Consider the following 19,973-nt stretch of genomic DNA (forward strand, 5'->3'; position numbering starts at 1 on the left):
CCACTGATTAGCAGGTGCTAGTTAGCCGTTGTCAGAGGTTATTGGGGACATAACAAGGATGTGTATCGACAAATCAATTTACTTGATCAATATCTCAGCCGCGGCCATTACTCATTTTCTCACTCCTTTCATCTTAATCCCGTAATCGTTTGCCGCCGTCGGCTCGCACATGGAACATGAAATCAAATACGGCCACATGGTTCATATTCCCACCTATGACACCATCAGGGCTTTTCCTGATGGTAAAAATGGCAGCCAGCTCCTCTCCGCCCATCGGCTGCAGCTGTAGTAGCCCTTCCCTCTGCTGATGGGTTAGGGTTTGACTGTGTTTCAGTACTTGGAGTTTAGATGAGGAGGAGTGGTTGCATAAGAGACAATGGAACAGCCATGATCCTCCATCAACCTCACCATCATACTGCTGCAGGAACTAAAAATAATCAGGGAGAAAGGAGAGATAGAAATTGATTAGATAACAGTTTATAACTCGTCTCATTATCAGGAATTGTTTTTCAAGGAAAAGAGGCTTATTAGTGAGAATGTACTGACTCGGTAAACCCGCACGCTGCCCTCGTGGTGTGAACTGAGGGAATGTCCTCGTAGCTTGTCCAAACTGCTGGTCACATAGTCACACAGGTTGCATCTCAGCTGGACGGGGTTGCCCTTAGCGATGAGGGCAGCCCCCTCCTGACCCCTGTCCCCACCCTCCTGGAGGTGAGCGGCGAGCTGGTACCGGGTGCGGTGCCTGTCAGTTTGGCAGTGCAAGGAGAAGTTAGCCCTCAGTGGCGTGGTGTAGCCGCACAACCTGCAGTGGCAGCCACCGGTGACCAGCGAGCACCACTCGGACTGGGACAGAGAGCGCGGGGCGTTCAGGTGCTGCTCCACAGACTCTAAGCTTTCGGATGAGAAGCAGGAGCAGACAAGGCATTGAAATACACCCTGGGAGAGGGGTTCAGTGGGGGACAGAGCCGGGGCTGGAGGGGGAGAGGGAGAGGGGGATGGAGAAGGGGTCAGGGTAGACCCGAGGGTGACCGGCTGATCTGCGACATGTTGACTGGTGAGTCGCATGTTCAAGGAGAGTTCCGCACCTAAAACACAAAGGGGATTCCCTGTGAGAATTAGCACATTTCAAAATGTTTGATGGGGGATTACGGCGAGAGATGCATTACTCACCTGTGTTTTGTAGGTGTTTCAGCTGTGGGGCAAGACTCCTGCAGTGAGACAGGTAATAACCTCTCTGGAGCCGTAGCATATTGTGTGTGTGTTTCTCGCTGGTGGTGTGTATGCGCAGGTTGCGGGCAATGCTGGTCTCGTAATCGCACACGTCGCACCGCCACCGCTTACCGTGAGAGTGAGTGTGTGCAGGTGGCGTGAGCTTGGCGGGCTGGGTAGCAGGCGTAGGAGTGGACAGCGGGGGCTTGTATGCGGGTTCATCCACCGTGTGACCGTCGGGGGAGCTGCTGCTGTTGGTTATGTGAGTGGTGTGCGCGTGACCATTGGAGAGTCCTCCGCTCTGGACGTTATTAAGGTGTTTATCCGACTGCATGTGTATGCTGAGGTTGCCTTTCGATGAGGTAGCATAGTCGCACACCTCACAGCGGTAAGGCTTGTAGCCGCAGGCGTAGGTTTCACCACGGGCCAAGCGAGGATGGGGCTTCCCCGAACTACAATATCCACACACGCCGCGCGTCGCGCCGCCACACACACACTTTCCGCCGGACGCGCCACACACACACTGGGCTCCGGTCTCCGGGTGTTTCTCTTTCATGTGGACTTGCAGTGTATGTTGGGACTTATAGTGCCAGTTACACTTGGGGCATTTCAGCGTCTTGCAGGAGTTGCGCGAGTGCATTATGGTCATGTGACTGGTCAGTGAATTCGGAGAGAGGTCTTGGTTGAGGTTTTTAAGGACAGTTTCTTTCTGTTCTTCGTCTTTGTCTCTCTCGTCATCCACCTCTGTGTCGAGCTGGCTGTCATTTGGTTCTGGAGCTTTGGCACCATCTCCATTGAAAATGGAAGAGTGAGGAACCCCTGCCGGCCCATCATCCTCGGCAGGTGTACTGGCAGGCTCTGTACCTGCCAGTGGAAAAGCCAGAGTAGATTGCTGGGATTTAAAGCTCTGAGGAAACCCAGAAATCCAGCCCTGATCTCCCTTAATGTCTTTTACCTCTGTCTCACTCAGCAGGGCCGAAGAGGAGGACGGACAAGTGAAGTGCTTTGGAGAGGTGGAAAGAAAAGGGGAGGGCTTTGGAGAGGTGGAAGGACTGGGGGAGGGCTTTGGAGAGGCGGCTGTTTTGCTGTCGAGTGTGCCACTGGCCTTTGCAGTGCTGGAAGAAGAGCTGTGCTGGCTCTGTTGAGGTAATAAAGAACATTTGGATTTGGTTTGGCTTTGGTTTGAGATGGCCTCCTCCTCTTCCTTCTCCTCCTCTCCCCCTCTGCTGCTAAGGGCTGCTGGGAGGCCCCCTGTAACTGACGCCTCTCCCACACCTACATGCACCTCCCCTTCTTCCTTCCTTTGCCCTGACAAATATCCCTCCCCGAATTCTTCCTTCATCCCCTGCTTTTGACACGCTCCATTCTCCGGTGAATGTCGTCCTCCTTTCTGCTCACCTCCCTGGGACTCTTCTCTAGCCTGGGACCCCTCTGCACCCTCCTCCTGCTGAGGCAGGGTCAGGGGCTCTTTGGCAGGGGCCATGGCTGAGGTATGAGAGGATGACCCCTGATCTGGAACGACCGCTTGGGTCAGGAGAGGAAGAGATAAAGCCTGGGGACTGAGGTCAGCATCTCTCTCCTCTCCTCCCCCTCCATCCCCTCCTCCTCCCTCACCGCTGTCCATACCAGAGGCTACAGCTGCCAGGCATTGCTACCCCACCTGTGTTTCAGATACAGAGAAGCAGGAGAGGAGAGACAGAGACAGAAGGAAAGTGAAGGGGAAAAAAGGAGAAAATGAAATACATGAGTCATGTAAATAATATTGCATAACAGTGGAGACCATTGATTACAGTCCCTGGATAGCATCTGCTCAATACTGCCTTCACGGTGTGCAATACAGAGGCTGGTTACTCGGGGGTTAGCGTTAGCCCTTAATGGGAAAATCAATAGCACGAGCGCTAAACTAGGTAGAGGAATGCGGGTAAAGGCTACGCAGGAGGTCTATAATATTTCTCAGGGGATAGGATTAAATAAAGAACTGAATGCTTCTGAGCTAAAGGGCTTCCACTAAATTGCCACACTTTGATAGGCTGGCTTTAAAAACAGTTCTTTAATCTGACTTTTAAATGTCTTTTGCTGTACGTTGGTGCAGAGATACTATGAGAGGAAATGGGATATCTGAGCCACGCAGCACAAACACGGGGTGTGTTGTGAATAAAACAAGCACCTGTATAATCTAATTTAGTCCAAATACAACATATTATTGTATGAGATTTATACAATTTTAGTTGCGATTTTAATATTCTGAAATCTGTGGTAATTTTTGAAGCGATAGTGAGTGGTGTTGCAGTATATTCCTCCTCTCCTCATTGTGTGTGTAATATTGTACACACGTCCTGTATTTCCCTTTGCTTGCACATTATAAACACACCCAAACACATAAACACTGAGTCAATAATGCACATTCAAATAATGACTCTCTTTTTGTAATAAACTGAAACTTTATGTATAATGCATTAATAGTCAATAACGGTGTGTTAAGAAACAATTTAAAACCAGGATTAAATGAATTATTTGCAACTGCATTTCCTTGGCTTTTGAAATAATTGCATTTTAATGAAACTAGCAAAGGGCTGTGAAATTGTATCATACATCAATGACCATAAACAATCCAGTTCATCTTTAACATTTCTAAAAAAAATTGAGGTTTTACAAAGAATCTTAATTGGCAGCACAATCGTGCATCGCTACAGAGGCTTCCCGAAAAAAAAAATATCGGGCCTATCCTCCTCCTCCGTTTGTGACCGACAGATGGATGTCAGACAAACACATCTCTCTCACTCGGTGTGTGTCCCACAATCTCATTACTGACCTTTTTTAATCAAGGAGAGACCTTAATGTACCCTTTCACCTTCTCCTTCAACCAACCAACCCCCCTCCTCCTCCTGCTTAAACACCCTCTCTCCCACTCTCCTGTAGCCACCCCCTCTCCCCTCTCTGCACCTTAAAGATATATGGCTCATATCGGCACTCTGATAGTGCTTTAATGCACTGTGTTTATGTCACAGGCCACAGACCCTTGCCCACTGCAGCTGTCCACCGTCCCGCCGGAGAGTGCTCAGGGGCAGAGCCTGCCTGCCAGAAGCAGAGAAGAGTCTCTAATCTGATAAAGATTTTCATTTACACTGCAATCAATAACCCGGGTCTATCGGCAATGTAACTATTTATACAAACATTCCTGGCTCTCTATCGATCACAAGTGCGGGAAACCATCATTTAACAGTGTGTGTGTGTGTGTGTGTGTGTGTGTGTGTGTGTGTGTGTGTGTGTGTAGGCTGCATCTGTGGGTGTGTGTTAATGTGAGTAAACCCTGTTGTTGCACAGCAAACTGATTCTGATCATGTCAATTAAGTACACCCACCAAACACCTGAAATTTGACATTTTTAATTCACAAACAAATCCATGCATAATTACATGGTTGTTATTAGGTGTGACTACAACGGGGTGTGCAAGATACAACGAGACCCAAACATGCAACAAAAAGTGTGAACCCCGAATCTCTGTTGTAGTGTGTGTGTGTGTGTGTGTGTGTGTGTGTGTGTGTGTGTGTGTGTGTGTGTGTTACAAATATAGAGAAAGGGGAGACAGGGGTGTGAAGGGGGGGAGAGAAAGACAGAGAGAAGAGTTGTGTGGCTACAGTTTTTAAGAAAATACATTTTTGTTCGACTTTATAGGAACCAAGGTTGGACATGAGACAAAACACCGCTTTTGAACGCAACTGCTTTGCGCGAGGACCCCGCGTGCACACTACATCCACCTCCAGGTAATAGCACTAACGTGTACGTATTTTTCTTCTATTATTCTGGCTGCCACAGTAACTGGGGGGCTGTTGGGGAATACCGGACGGGCAGCGGCTAGAAGTTCACTCTCCGTCTCCGCCTGTGTTGTCAAGCCCGCTGACCAGCACTCAGCCTCCCGACTACTTCAGCCTTTGTTTACAGTGGACCGCACCGTGCTCACACTCCGATCCGGCGAAACCTACGAGCGATCGCGTTCACTATCCAGTAACAGGTGACTCGGTGCTCAAGCAGATCAACAGAAGAAGAAGAAAAAGAAGCTCGATCTGTGCGATTTTACAGGCGGACACTAACCCAAACAGCCCCGTCCTCCCCGCCGCCGGACTCGCTTCCTCCCCCGTCCCCAGAACATCGTAAACAAACGGCAGACTTACATTTCTGCAGCGGCTCTGGTACAAAGCTCCGTACGCTGAATGTGTAATAGTCCAGAAAACAATCGCATAGAGAGCCCACTCATTCCTTATGAATGATCCTCTTGCGTTTTTACGGAGCCAGGAGGAGAGGAAAAAAAACGGGGAGAGGGAGAGAGAGAGCAGCGGGGTCCAAGTTGTTGCCAAACAACAGTGTAATTAAAGCTACATAGAGGCTGTAGTAAACAGAAGATGGGGGACGGAGGGGTTTGTGCGAGCTCCAGAGGTAGAATGAGTTCTGATCACTGTGGGGGAAAAACACTTGGCTCCTTATTCCTGCTAATTAGTTTCCTTCAAAAAATGGCTGAGATTACGCCCAGTGCGCATGTGCGTAATTGCGCAGACACCGCTAATTAGCCCGTTTGGATCAATAGGATTCCGCGAGAGAGAGGGGAGGCGGGGGGGTTGGGAGGTAGAAGGGGGGGCTACAGGGACGCATAGAGAGGACAGGGAGGACAAGAAAATATTGAAAAAAAAAATAGTACGATTGTTGTAGCTGAAGCTTTTTATTACAATAGAATGTTGTCGGTGAATATTTCCAAGAATACATTTTAGGTGGATGTTAAGACAAATCCCAGGTGATGTTTAAAAAAAAAATGTAGAGCTAAAACAATATCGCAGAAAAATCTCTAGATGCGCCAAAGTACAAAATATAAGAATAAAATACCAGGAATTGGCCTCCAATCATGTCATTTCTCACAGAGAAGACACAATGGGCTTTTTAGAGGAACACAAAGATGCCAGAAAATATGCGACACTATCACCGTGATACACTGTTGAGGACCACAGACACATCGCAAGGCCCTGGAGGATTATTTTAGGAATATCATATTGACATTTTGTTAGTGATGGAGCAGACGCTAGACGCTCAAATGTAAGCATTGCGTCCCCGAATCAAATCTCATTATTTTTTCATTAAATATTTAGATTTCCGTACGATTGCCCACTTGAAAAAAAAGTTGAATCCTGTAATCGTAATGCTTTGGGCAGACGATGTTCACGTGTAATAAACAGATACAAAAATAATACTATAAACAAAATGGGGAAAAATGTCTCGTCTAAATATGCTTGAATATGAGAAATTAACCCTGGATTGTTTTTGGAGCGAGGCTGCAGGTCTGGGTTTCGGGCATCGGTTTACTGTTTAATTTTCTCCTTTTGGAAAAAAAGAAAAATACTTAGGCTTAGTCTAAATTGACGTGTCCACCTCTCTGTTTGTCATCACAGACGACCTTTTGGGGTTTTCTTCTTTTTTCCTTTTTTTTTTTTTTTTTTGGGGCCGTCCCATCCTCGCCACTCGGATCTATTGTTATGATAATACTATTGTGAATTTCACGCTGGATGTGCAATCTGTCGATCGTCCATATTAGAAGGCGAAAACTGCATTTATTTATAAGATCAAATAATATATTTCTACTTGATTAGGTCTTGATGGTGAAAGCTGACCTTGTCTTTATTGAAGGCTTGCATAAATATACATTTAGAAGGAGATGAAATGTTACGTTGCAGAGAATATCCTTATGACATAAATAGAGGAATATTATATTACTACAGAATATAAAAGGCTATAGCATTAACTGCAGTAAGGTTACTATCAGCTCACTGTTGCATGACACTACTGCACTACAAGGCCATATTGAAAGAGTACATGAATATGAATGATATTTCGTTGTGTTGGTTTTGAGGGCACTGAAATTCAGATTTTGGTTTTTATCTTGGTTAGGTCTGAGTATTTTCTTTTTATTGTATTTTTGCAACCATAAATATGTGAAGAATCGATGCATTGGCCAATTAGTTAAGAGCCAAATGATCTGGCCTACGTGTGTAGAACCATCTAAGAATTATTTCACTATTTGAAAACGTTTAAAGTGATTGTCTGTCTGGCAAATGCCAGCAAGCAAAGGTTGCAGGTTATCACAAACATAAATCAGTCACTGTTCTGCTCTTTGTGCTGCCATGGATATTTTCTATTGTTGGTATGGCTGCAGTTAGAACGTGACAATTTTATGGCATTTTATGAGCAAAAGACAACGGCAGTGAATGGTGATATAATTTTAACGTTATTCCATATTGCAAGGCGTGTGTGTGTGTGTGTGTGAGAGAGAGAGCGAGAGACTGACAGACAGACAGACAGACGGAAACAAGAAATGATCTGCTAGGTGTGTCCATGCGTGTACCAGTATGAATGATAAAATTATATTTGTAGCTAAAACAATATGGAGATTTCCTGTAAATCTATGTATTCTTACATGTGCATACTTGTATAATACTGCAGTGTGTTTATAACGTATCAAATGTATGCTTCCTTTACGTCAAAGAATATCCTGTAAACACAAATTGGCTTTCACGGCAAAAAATATTTGGTTCTGAAAATGTATTTGATTTTCATCGTAAACAAATTATCTCACATTTTACATCACAGTGCAGGACGCAGTAATAACCTGCTTTCCAATGATCCTTCATATTATTTCCATTTTTTAAGCCTATTGAAAACAATGAAAAGGCAGGTGAACACACACACACACACACACACACACACACACACACACATTTGATATCTACCGTCACACACAGGGAATGTCTCGTAGACTGTATGGTTGTGGTTCACAATGAATACACACAGAAATGCACAGTCCTTTCTAAAGCAGTCCTCACACAAAGTCACATTTTTACAGAATGGTATAGAATAATTCTCCTGATGGGTTTTACGCCTTGAAAAGGCAGATATGAGAGACGCTCTCCCTGACTGTGGGTTCATTTCCGTAGTGATAAATATAGAATTCTAATATTTTACTGATTATTAAAGCGCTCGCGGTAATGTACATTTAGACACACACACACACACACACACACACACACACACACACACACAATAAAACATGCACAAGCTGTACTGTAAAATGCACCAATGCCCCCAGGTGTATGCCAGGGGTTGTTGTTTCCACTGTAATATATAGTTAGCCCTTCCACCAATTTACCCTGTCAGTGCTAATGGGGCAATTAACCACGATGATACCCCCCAAGGCAGAAGGAGAGCCAAAAGCTCCCCAACTCCAAACTTGTCTTTATGACATTTATATGACAAAATGTGGGGGAAGCTGGGGACCCATCTGACACCTTGGAGGGTCCTTAATGTCACTCCCTCCCTTGCCCCCGCCCCTTTCTGCCCCAGGGTATGACACTGAGCAGGAAACGCAATACATCATGTACGGCAAAGGCCTCGTCCAGTAGGGCGAAAACTTTGTACTCCAAAGCTTCAATGGGGGCAAATCTGATTTACACACTGTGTCCACTTCGGCCTGATTTAGAATGTAAACTGACCTTTATAGTAAACCGTACACACGCAAACACACTTCCAGCTAACACACTCCGAGTTGACCTCTCCCTTCATTTAAGCCTTTTTGGTGTCTATAAGTCCCCCCATCTTTGTCTCTGCTCACATTCCTTCTGTCCTTCTTACATCCCCAAGGAGGCAATAACCTCCCCAGCAAGTGCTTCCCCTTGAGCCGTTGTCATAGTAACTTGTGGACTGGTCGACATGACAACCCCACCATGGTCCAGAGATAAATGATAGGCCAGAAATGGGGAGGGAGAAGGCACATGGGGGATTTGCACCCCCTTTAATTTGGTTTTCCTGATTCTGATTCAAAATATTTTTTTTCCCCCCTTTCTCTCTTCAGCATCAACCTGCTTTGCATTTATACAGGTATTTACAAACAATGTCCGCCCGCAACTCCACCACGGTTACCTTGCTTTACGGTGCCTGGATGGACATTGTAAAAAATATGTAATAGTAAAAAATATGAATGGATTAAATATTGTGGTATTTTATTTTCCTTTGTCCTTACAACAGACCTGTGTAACAGCAGTCTTTTTTGTAGTAAATTTATATAAATGGTAAATGCAGGAAACCTGAATTTTTTTTTACACTTTGGTCTTTTGAATCATTTAACCCAGAGTCTGCTTTTTATGGTTAAGTACAAATTAATTGGGGGGAAATAGATATCCGAAAAGCCAGGAGCATAAGGATATCTACTAAAACCCCGGCTTCTACATTTCTTAAATCTGAGGACAGTACTGTAACTGTCCCCGCACCAATATATTGACTTTGTCATTCCACGAGTTATACGGGCTCAGTATTACTACAATTCACCCAATTAGTTATCAAACGTGCCGTCGTGGAAGAGGATTCATGGCTCCCTCTCAAACACGATGCAAAAAAAAATAGCTGGAACATTTACTCAATAACATACCGGTACGTGTGTTTAAGGCACGTGCATGAGTGATAGTTGACCTTGTAGATTTGCACGAATACAGTTCACATATTTATTACATCTACCATTTATCACTAACTGCCCTGTTTTTCATAACAGGCCAGTATCTTCCTTCAAGTGGAGCGATTGGTGAGAAAAAAACCGTCTCCACTACAGAAGTCCTGAGAGAGATGATGAATCCCAACCAGCTCCGAGGGTGTTGCCCCTCAGCTCCCCTGATCTCTGACCCCTGTGTAGAGGGCCGCACACTAAGTGAGAGATGTCCTGTAAGGATCGATATGTACCATTATTATCGACTATCAAATGACATTATATTTTAAATATATCAAACATTTATGTGTGTATGTGTGTGTATGTGTATATATATTTAAACATATAAATAAAATAACAATTAAAATAGATGTTTCCAATAGAATATCATAATTTAATAATGGATATATTTTGTTTTTGTTTTCAGTTTTATTAAGGGGCGTGCCCTTAATAAAACTGATCAAACAAAAACAAAATATCTTTATCTCATAACCTTTATTATACGTCTGTTAAATTCAGACTTACTACCACAATGATATTATTACATTTGCAATTTCAGACTTTCAGCTTTTTGCCTTTTAATGTGTGTGTATCGTTCGCTTAGCCCAGGCACCGGCCACCCTCCATGTCATGTTACAAAGACCATAACTGTAGTCCTTGTAAGACAGAACGCAGGTGTCCCCACACCTGTCTTCATATCACCAAGAGTTAAATAGTTAGGTTTTCTGCTTAATTTCCTTCTCTCTCTTTTTTTCTTCTTAATTGTGCACTTTGATTATGATTCAGGCATCTGGCCTCCTGTTTCTTTTTTGTTTTGGATATGTTTGATCTGTGTGCTTCTTTTCATTTTTGTTGCCTCTGCCTTTGACGGATGAATTTCTCCTTGGGGATTAATAAAGTGTATCGTCTCATCTCGTCTCATCTCATCTCATCACCTCTGCTATGGCCTCCTGCAGGAGAACATTAATAACATTAATGTTAGATGTGGATGGGCGTGTCCACAGGTAGCCAATATTTTGATCCAATCGTACTCAACCATAATACATACAATGAACAGACAGACGGACGGGCAGACAGACAGACGGGCGGTAAGAATGGATATTTAATTGTTATTCAACCTATTTCGAAGCCACATCAAATGGCCTTGCAACAAAAAAAACAGGCCACAAAAAAACTGAGCAACAGCGCCCCTCGTTGTCCGGGGCCCGTAACTGCAAATACGACAAGGATAAAAACCACAGCGGGCTTCTCGGACACCGTACATTCGCGGAAGTTGTCCAAAGATTATTCAATGGAAATGGATGGGAGATTACTGTAGCCATAACCGAGAGCAATATTTATGTTGACTGCTGTCATTACTTTATATTCCAGGAATTGTGAACATGGAAGATGAATGGGAAGAGGAGGTACGAAATACGATCAGCGTAAACTCGCGTTTTGATAACAACAGTAACTTCATGTGGCTAGCATGCTAGTTTACTTACCGGGGGTCGTGTTGGGACACCCTGATGTTCATTAACATTCACATATTGTGCACGACTCCTGCGAATAATAAGTAAATGGTTAAATAACGATATATTGTAACGATTTCATGTTTCCTCTCTTCTGTTGTCTGTTTAAAAACCACAATTCCTCTTGTTCTCTTTGTTTAGGAGCAGCTTGTTGTGGTGGAGCTCTCTGGTGTCATCAGTAATGACTTCCTATCCAAGTGTCGGGGCACATGCAAGATACTGGTGAGTACTGGATGCTTTGTGGTGAAGGAGGAGGAGACGAAGCCTGGCCATCCTGCGTGCAGCAGTCACTAAATACGTTTTGCCCATGTGTTCCAGGATATTGACAGTGAGAAGCCCATGATGCAGGTGGGACAATACGTGTTTGCAGGGGAATATGAAGGTAAGAATGCTCCTCTAACATCCATCCATCCATCCATTTTCTACCGCTTATCCTGTATTTAGGGTCACGGGGGGGCTGGAGCCGATCCCAGCTGTCATTGGGCGAAGGCAGGGTACTCCCTGGACAGGTCGCCAGTCTATCACAGGGCCAACATGTAGAGACAAACAAGCAGTCACGCTCACATTCACACCTACGGCCAATTTAGAGTCACCAATCAACCTATCCCCATCCTGCATGTCTTTGGACTGTGGGAGGAAGCCGGAGAACCCGGAGAGAACCCACGCTTACACGGGGAGAACATGCAAACTCCACACAGAAGGAACCCGGGGCCGACCCGGGGATCGAACCCGGGACCCTCTTGCTGTGAGGCGAGAGTGCTACCCACTACACCACCGTGCAGCCCCTCCTCTAACATTTTAAATAAAATGCATGCAGTCTACCTGTGTAGCTTAACTGACATAATGAAGTAGCCATGATGGAAACATCGCCTCCACATAGGTGTTTGACTTTGTGGTTTAGGTAATGACAGTCCTCCAGCTTCCTCCCCAAACCCAAGACATGGAGGGTGGGCATGCTGGATGTCTGTCTCTATATGTCAGCCATGTGATAGTCATAGACCCTGAATAGGATAAGCAGTTATGGATGGATGGATGGATGGATGATTAGCCATAGTGGTGCTGAACATTTTTCCAGCACAAAAGGGTCTACACAAACTCCTCTTATATATTTTATCATCTTTCACTCTTCATAGATGCTTTGGGAACTTGTGTGCTGTTCGAGGAGGGAGCACAGAAAGGTAGGCTCTCTCTCTATATGTGTAATGTTGATTGTCGGGTGTGTCAGGTGTTTATGACTTTCTTTCTTTTGCTTATTGTCCATTTTGATATGTCTGCAGGAAAGGCAGACAGTGGTCCAGAGCTCAAGTACATGTGCCATACGGTGAAGAAACTGATGATGCAACGAATCTTCCTTGTTGAGAAGAAAGAGGGTGAAACCAGCACAGGTCAGCCAGAACTGCTAAACTCGCCATCGTGCAAGATCAGTTGTGATCGCTTTCTTCTTATACAGTTAATACAATGTTGCTTTTCAAGAGTAGTTTGAACCAACTCCTTTTTAATAGTACCACAGCTTTATAATGATTTAAGTTTGCACAACATTGTTAAAAAACTGAACATGGCTTTTTTTTGTTGTTGTTTGTTTTGCAGCAGAAGGTGTTGATAGTGGTGAACAGGTGGACACGACTGAGAAGTCCAATCAAGAAGAACATTCCACCCAACAAGGAGAGGCAGAAGACAATATGGGCATCATAGATTTGGAAGACTCCTCAGTGGGCTGAGATATAGATGCTTTGCTATACTGAGGCCTCCCTATACAAGTTTATAGACATCCGGATGTGAGGGACTTATTGTCTGAAACAGGCAATTGAAAGACATTTGGAATTATACAGTTCAGCAATATTAAGGAAAAGTATCAGTATTATTGTAAATATTGTGTCACAAACCTTTTCCAGAAACATGTAATGCCTCTTCTTCACTGAACCTCAAAATATGTTAATTTAATATTTTATGCGCAATATAAATGACACCTACAGTGAAAAGAAGCTTTTAAAAATCATCGGGTAAATACATTCCTTTATTCCCAAACAGGGTGGACTGTTTGGGAATAGAGGAATGTACAGGGTGGTCTCCAGTCACATGAATGTGGCTGTAGACCTCCGCTTAGGGGCAGGAAGTCCTGTCATTGTCCTTCTCTGATAACCATTTTTGTTACCACTGGTAATGATATATATTTAAGAAGCAAAAGGAGATAATTTTGCTTGAGCTGGGAGGTTATAGGAGATAATACGTCATGTATTAATTTCAACAATGAGACGAATACTTGACACAATATTTTAAGTCCCAATTTATTTTTCTTATGATGTTCAAGCAAACCGAAATAAAGTTTTTTTTATTTTTCCAGTGTGAGTGTTATTGTTTTTGTTGTTGATGGTGATTATTTAGTTTTCTGGAATTCCTGCCCAAAAAAAAGTGCTGTTTTGGGGGGCTGCTGATGTGGAGCTTTCCTGTCTTACACACTGGGGTTTGTTTTAAGAATGAACCAAGTTTTATTGACTTTGAGGACGTGGCGGTTCTCGGCCAATCCAATCACCGATGCTGCCTTGAAATGAGCCAGTGAGCGAGCGACATCGCACTCAGCTTCCCGGCTCCTGATTGGCCAGTTGTCGTTTTACCAGCGGAAGTGCATGGGTGTGTTTCCGAGGGGAGGGTCTTAAATCGCATCGACGAACTTCCCTGAAGACACCGGTGAGTTTTGTTGATACATTTTGGTTTAAAATACTAAAAGTAACTCGGATATGTCTCATATGTAGCTGGTGTTTAGAAAGACGCAATGTGGACTCTTACGTAGTTGCGTACGTGCCTTCATTGGACGAGTGAAAATTGCCTTCAGGTAAAAAAATAAAAAAAATAACGGTACGCTAGGTTAGCCAGTTTAGTCCATAAGCTTTTATTTTGGATGACAACTGTTACTAATTGGAAATAACGGCCACAAGTGATGTTGCTGACTAGTTATGCACAAGAGGAAGGAAAGTGTTGACGCGTACAAAAGTGAGACTACAGTTGCTGCTTTGTGTCACACGAAAGCAGTCAAGTTAGCATCTTCGTCTTCTAGAGGAAATAGTTACAACGATTTTTACCCACGAATACTGCATTAAAATCCCTGCTATATCATTACATTCTCTTCATAAACACTTGGGTTGCTAGCAGGTGAATTCTGAATATTATCTTGTGAATCAGTGTCTCTCTAAAACAGCGTAAACACAACGTTAGCCTAACAACATAACTTTTATAAAGGACGGGTTTAATTGCAGGGCTGTTGCATCAGATTGCGTTGGTTGTATGTATGCTGGGTGTTCCTAAAGGCAGCTTCAAAATGCTGAGGTGTCAGTAAAATATTTGATAAATTGTTGCATGTGAATGATATTAATTTGAATACATATTAATAATGTTGTAAATAATAATTGTAATGATCTGTTGGTAATGCAACGTCGACAACAGAACAGAAGTGGAGCAAATAAGGGATTGCATCAGCATTTGCTTGCACTGAGTCATACACTTCTAAACTGGTGTACAGTTAAGTAGCCCTAAATTAAAGAATGTGATCAGTCCTTACAGAAAATAAGATGCATGCAATACAAAGGTTTTTTTTTTTAAGAATGCACTGTCATCATCAAGTGATCATAGCCCATCTTCTTTTTACCCCTCATCCCAGACAGCGTTTGCACACAAGCAGGATGGAGCTGCGACCACTTGTTATGTGCTTTGCTCTCTGCGTGGTTTACGCCACCAGCAAACCCACAGAGAAGAAGGACCGTGTTCACCACGATGAACCCCTCAGCAACCGGGATCACGATGACATAGAAAACTTTGACTATGACCACGAAGCCTTTCTGGGACAGGAAGAGGCCAAGAGCTTCGACCAGCTCACTCCAGAGGAGAGCAAGGAGAGGCTCGGGTAAGAATTCACGGCAGGGAAATTGCGCAAATCTGTTTAACACTGTGCCTTTCATGAAGTCACTGTGGTAATGACCTAATTTCTCCTCAAGGAGCAGTAAAGTTCATCTCAGGTGACACAAGTAGATGGTTTGAGGCAACACGCTGACTGTTTGGCATATTTCTTTCGTTTATCTACAGCATGTTGGTGGAACGTATAGATGACGACAAAGATGGCTATGTGACAGCCGAAGAGATGAAGAAGTGGATCAAGCATGCTCAGAAGAGGTGGATCTACGATGATGTGGATCGACAGTGGAAGAGTCATGACCTCAATGGGGATGAAGTGGTGTCCTGGGAGGAGTACAAGAATGCTACATATGGATACATTCTTGGTATTGGCTGCAGACATTTGACTTTTTATACGTTTGATGCATCCAGGAAGTGTTACCTGCGGACACGGACGCACATTTCATTTGCCACACTTTGCAAAACACTTTACAAATTTGTGACCTCTGATTTCCAGATGATCCCGACCCCGAAGATGGCTTCAGCTACAGGCAGATGATGGATCGCGATGAGAGGAGGTTCAAAATGGCCGACCAAGACAATGACATGAAAGCCAATAAGGAGGAGTTTACAGCCTTCCTTCACCCCGAGGAGTACGACCACATGAAAGATATCGTAGTGTTGGTGAGTAACCGAGGCACGCGGGTGTTAAATCACGACAGAAACACCATTTTACATCCCTTATCACTGCCCTGTGGTCTCTTTTCTTTCTTTAGGAAACTATGGAAGATATTGACAAGAATGGAGATGGTTTAATAGATTTAGACGAGTACATAGGTGAGTTCCAGCCTGTTGTCTTATAAGCATCATCAGCCAGATGCAACCGATAAATGTTTGAGGAACCTTATGAAATGAGCATCGCCACCATCTTTCCGTGCTGTAGGTGACATGTACAACCAGGAGGGAGACAACACAGAACCTGAGTGGGTGAAGACGGAGAGGGAACAGTTTACTGAATTCAGAGACAAAAACAAAGATGGAAAGATGGACAAGGAGGAGACCAGGGACTGGATCCTGCCCAGTGACTACGACCATGCTGATGCCGAGGCCAAGCATCTGGTCTATGAGTCGGATGCAGACAAAGTACGTACCGTTTCAACAGAAATGCGTTGTTCTCATGAATTCCACTTCCGTCTCATTTGCTGAATATTCAGGAAAATGGGTGTTAGATTTATTGATGTGTGCTTATACATTATTCACAAATGAGTCAGTTTGAATGATTGTACTGCATAATTCACTTACAATATAATGCTCAATGAAACGAAGAAGCACAGACAATTATTAAAGTCTAGATTTAGAAAAATATTTATGAAATACTGACTTTGCTTTCAACAATTTACTCTAAATATTTGTTACGTGTCTGCAGTTTTAGACGGTTTAAGTCATCCAATGACACTGCATGTCTTTCTGTCCCAGGCGCATAATATAAACCAGTTACATATATTACAAAGGAGGATCGAACTTAATTACAGCTGTAATAAAGCATGATAAATGCAAGACATACAGGCTTTTCTCAGCCTTTGGTGTAATTAAGATGACAAAAGATGTCTTATTCATTGTCTGCATCAAGTGGTACAAATGGAAATCATACAAGACATACCAAATATGGAACGCATGCAACAAATACCTCCATATTTGGTCATCAAAAAAAGTCAAATCCAGGGTTTATGAAGTATGTTATTCTCCCTCCATCAGGATGGCCGTCTGACGAAGGCAGAAATCGTAGATAAGTACGACCTATTCGTGGGCAGCCAGGCGACCGACTTCGGAGAGGCTCTGACTCGACATGACGAGTTCTAACATCCACCTGCCTCCAAAGACTCTGTGTTCATCTTGTGTTCCAACGTACTCCTCTTACAGTGGAAGGAGTATTTTAAACAAGATAAGCTTGATGAGCCTAATCCAACGCCACGGACAATAATTTATTTGATTTGTTGAATGTGTCCCATTGTACACACACTAACGTTACACACTAACAGTTTTTCAGAGTGCTCAGTTGTGTGTAAGATTGGTATACATCACCAGCCTTTGCTCTGCTTCCACACAATATATTTTTATTTTTTTTTATTATTTTTGAAACAATGTTTTTAAGAAATAGCCATGTTTTGTTATGAAACCCTTTATAGAACAAGTTTAATTTGCAGTATACAGTTTAGTTTAATGTATAATTTCTTTATGCAATGCACTGGACTGAAGAGTAAAGCCGATTTCTGGCCAGGAGAATTTTGTTCTACTCCTCCGTCTAATCATGTAATCAGGCCCAAATGAGGTACAGTGTGTTTGGAACGAGGAGTAAATATTAAATTCCAGTGACGATGAAGACTATTTGGACTAGTGCAATACAGTATCATTAGTGGGATCACACTGTGTTTGCTATACTGGTTCCTAAGGCATCCATATTCACACAAGCTACGGGTCCTTCATAAGGCCGGGTGTGTGTTTGTTGAAGGAATCAAGAATTTAGGATTTAGGGACTGATGAATGCTTTGTCCTCAAAGCTGTCTCCTTTCTTTTTTTTTTTCCTCATCACCTCAAGAGTGTGTGTGTGTGTGCGTGTGAGTCTGTGTGTACATGTATTCTTGATGACTGACTGCCTCTTTTTATATGTTTTGTTGAATTCAGCTAATTTGTGTGCCAAGCGAAACAACGCTGTCCTGTTTTGTAAGCCGTATGAAAAGAACAAGCTTTTGCCCTTCAAACACTTTCCCCTCCTGAATATGTTTATTATGCTTGTATTTTACCCTACCACAATTTATAACCACTGTTCAGAATTTGTATGGTATACTATAATGTATACAATGTTTTTTTTACAGGCTCACTACAGCGACTATCTTTTCACTAGTGACTTTAATGTAAATAAGTTGTTGGTCTTCAAACTGAGTACTCTTAACAATCAGGTCCAGTTTTTGTGATTGAGAAGAAAGTCTCATTAAAAACAAATTCAATTGGAGCTTTTAGTCTGCCATATTCTTTTGGCTTGAAGTATTAGTTATCATGTGTTTTTCACATGGCAGCTGCTATTACAAGTGATATGGTGTTAATCACACTAAGTTGTTTCTGTGGAAATCAAAGCATACCAACACATCTAGGTGTTCTCATGTCACTTAAAAAACCCAACATAGCTTCACATTTATATGACCTACTTTTTAAAGAATCTAATGTAGTGCGTTAAAGTTTATATTTGTCTGTGTTGCATTAGAATCCCTGTTTTCCCAGCTGTTTTTCCTTTTTAGGTAATGCTCTGGTCTCTGCTTCTCTTCAGGCTGTTCTCTGGGTTCTTGATTAATTCCTCTCGCCATCTGTTTCAGGACAATCATTTTTCCACCTCATCTCCCCATAATCAATAAAAGATTGGCTATTTTAATCTACAGATACTTAGTATCACAACTGAATACGTTTAGTGCTTGTTTATTTTTGTATACCGAGCAACAGAAGCTTGGGGGAGTTTGGGAACTTGAGAATGTAATATATCAGATATACTTTAGGTATAACATTTCTTTGTGTTTATATTGTACATACAGTACATGTGCAAAGGTGCTAAAAGAAGTGGGTTAATCTGGAGGAGGTGAAAGACGATGTTTGTTCATAATATTAGCAGATCTACTGAAATAAAGTAGGCTAACAGATTGCTAACACATGTACATGCTGTATACACTAGCCTATATGAACTATTTTTCCCCCTCTGCTTGTAATATCAACAGTTTCTATCAACATTTCAGTTCGTCCAACTTTGATTTATGCCTTATTTGATTTATTTCCATCAGCCTCACTTGTGGTTAGTGCTAATGCTAACATGCTAAGCTAAAACAAGATAAACATTGTAGCCTATAATGGCGTTGTCATTATTAGCATGTTAGTATTTTCTGTCTACATTAGCATTAGCACATAGCATTTAGCTTTAAGCTCCACTGTGCCTCAGTTTCTGTGTCGCAGTCAAGTCACAGAGCTAAGCATCTGTTTCTAACATGACGAGTGGATTTCACATACAAACTGGTTTTGCAGACCAGTCACAGTGTCTTCTGTGGAAGCCCATAAGAGACCATTCAAATTATAATGTAAACTTTAATATGAAAATGCACAAACGTATTCATATTTTTCCAAATGTGTTATTTTAGGAGAATGCATATGCAAATTAATAATCCAATTAGCATTTCATTTGACATTTAATTTTCAAAGTCACTGCTGCACAGTGGACAATATTCAAATGTAAATTTAAATGCTATATAAACCATCTAACCTGATTTCTGATTTATGTTTTTTCCATTTATGCAACCCGTCCTCTTATGAAGGGTGTCTTCAGTTGGGACGCACTTTGTCCCACCACTACTTCTTCCTGGTCAGTAAGTTGCTTTCTACCTCCGATAACATTGATTACAGAAGGGGTACATTAGTAGCTTGCTAACAACTTAACAAATGTTAGCTTAGGTAACCCCTGTTATAGACCAAGCCATCATGGACAGGCAGACACACTTTTTTTCGAAAAGTATAGGTTTTATTTTTCCCAAAATGTTGATGAAAATAAACAAATAATGAACTAATTGGGCTCTTGAAAGAGGTCAAACAACCAAAGACTAGCTAAACTGACAAGACATTATATAAATGAACTGAACTAACAAAATGAGACAAGGGGATATACTGGCTGATCAGGCCATGTGAAACAAGGGGGAAACCAAAATAGACAATACCTATTACTCGATACAAAGAAAACCCCTTTCCCCCCATGCTCAGGCAGCAAATGGTTTGGTCCAATTGCTGGGCCTTTCCAATTAAGTGGGATCCACCCTGAGCCACCACTTTTG

At 42.7% G+C, this 19,973-nt stretch overlaps 3 protein-coding genes across 6 annotated transcripts in view; 2 read left to right on the forward strand and 1 right to left on the reverse strand.

The window, feature by feature from the left end:
* Nucleotides 1-5,739, reverse strand: part of LOC311018858 (zinc finger homeobox protein 3-like) — a 14,982-nt gene extending 9,243 nt beyond the window's left edge. The window contains 4 exon segments of the mRNA XM_084017925.1: nucleotides 214-427; nucleotides 547-1,085; nucleotides 1,171-2,869; nucleotides 5,382-5,739. Coding sequence (XP_083874051.1) covers nucleotides 214-427; nucleotides 547-1,085; nucleotides 1,171-2,833 — 2,416 coding nt within the window. The 5' untranslated portion in view covers nucleotides 2,834-2,869; nucleotides 5,382-5,739.
* Nucleotides 1-18,546, forward strand: part of calub (calumenin b) — a 140,573-nt gene extending 122,027 nt beyond the window's left edge. The window contains exons 1-7 of one of the 3 annotated variants that reach the window (XM_084018536.1): nucleotides 13,805-13,917; nucleotides 14,885-15,127; nucleotides 15,307-15,500; nucleotides 15,632-15,798; nucleotides 15,891-15,951; nucleotides 16,058-16,257; nucleotides 16,870-18,546. In XM_084018536.1, coding sequence (XP_083874662.1) covers nucleotides 14,907-15,127; nucleotides 15,307-15,500; nucleotides 15,632-15,798; nucleotides 15,891-15,951; nucleotides 16,058-16,257; nucleotides 16,870-16,974 — 948 coding nt within the window. In that variant the 5' untranslated portion in view covers nucleotides 13,805-13,917; nucleotides 14,885-14,906 and the 3' untranslated portion in view covers nucleotides 16,975-18,546. Of the gene's footprint in view, nucleotides 1-13,804; nucleotides 13,918-14,884; nucleotides 15,128-15,306; nucleotides 15,501-15,631; nucleotides 15,799-15,890; nucleotides 15,952-16,057; nucleotides 16,258-16,869 lie in introns of those variants that run through there. The other 2 variants (XM_084018538.1, XM_084018537.1) reach the window with 2 other exon arrangements.
* gtf3c6 (general transcription factor IIIC, polypeptide 6, alpha) lies at nucleotides 10,994-13,572 on the forward strand. Of its 2 annotated transcripts, none has more exons than XM_084016976.1 (6): nucleotides 10,994-11,127; nucleotides 11,374-11,454; nucleotides 11,551-11,614; nucleotides 12,366-12,410; nucleotides 12,510-12,617; nucleotides 12,820-13,572. In XM_084016976.1, exons 1-6 carry the CDS (start codon nucleotides 11,104-11,106, stop codon nucleotides 12,948-12,950), a joined length of 453 nt encoding a protein of 150 aa, XP_083873102.1. In that variant the 5' UTR covers nucleotides 10,994-11,103; the 3' UTR covers nucleotides 12,951-13,572. The 2 variants fall into 2 exon arrangements, with proteins under 2 accessions (XP_083873102.1, XP_083873103.1); XM_084016977.1 differs by having other exon boundaries at nucleotides 12,823-13,572.
* Nucleotides 18,547-19,973: the final 1,427 nt, after the last annotated feature.

The sequence above is a fragment of the Eutrigla gurnardus genome (assembly GCF_963514095.1).
Source record: "Eutrigla gurnardus genome assembly, chromosome: 9".
NCBI classification, from domain to species: domain Eukaryota; kingdom Metazoa; phylum Chordata; class Actinopteri; order Perciformes; family Triglidae; genus Eutrigla; species Eutrigla gurnardus.

Excerpts from the sequence above, each read along its gene's own strand:
- gtf3c6 (XM_084016976.1), top strand. The coding sequence starts at position 11,104 with ATGGAAGATGAATGGGAAGAGGAG. Across the intron at positions 11,455-11,550 it reads GGGGCACATGCAAGATACTG|GATATTGACAGTGAGAAGCC; the intron begins GTGAGTACTGGA and ends CATGTGTTCCAG. Across the intron at positions 12,618-12,819 it reads AGAGGGTGAAACCAGCACAG|CAGAAGGTGTTGATAGTGGT; the intron begins GTCAGCCAGAAC and ends TTTGTTTTGCAG.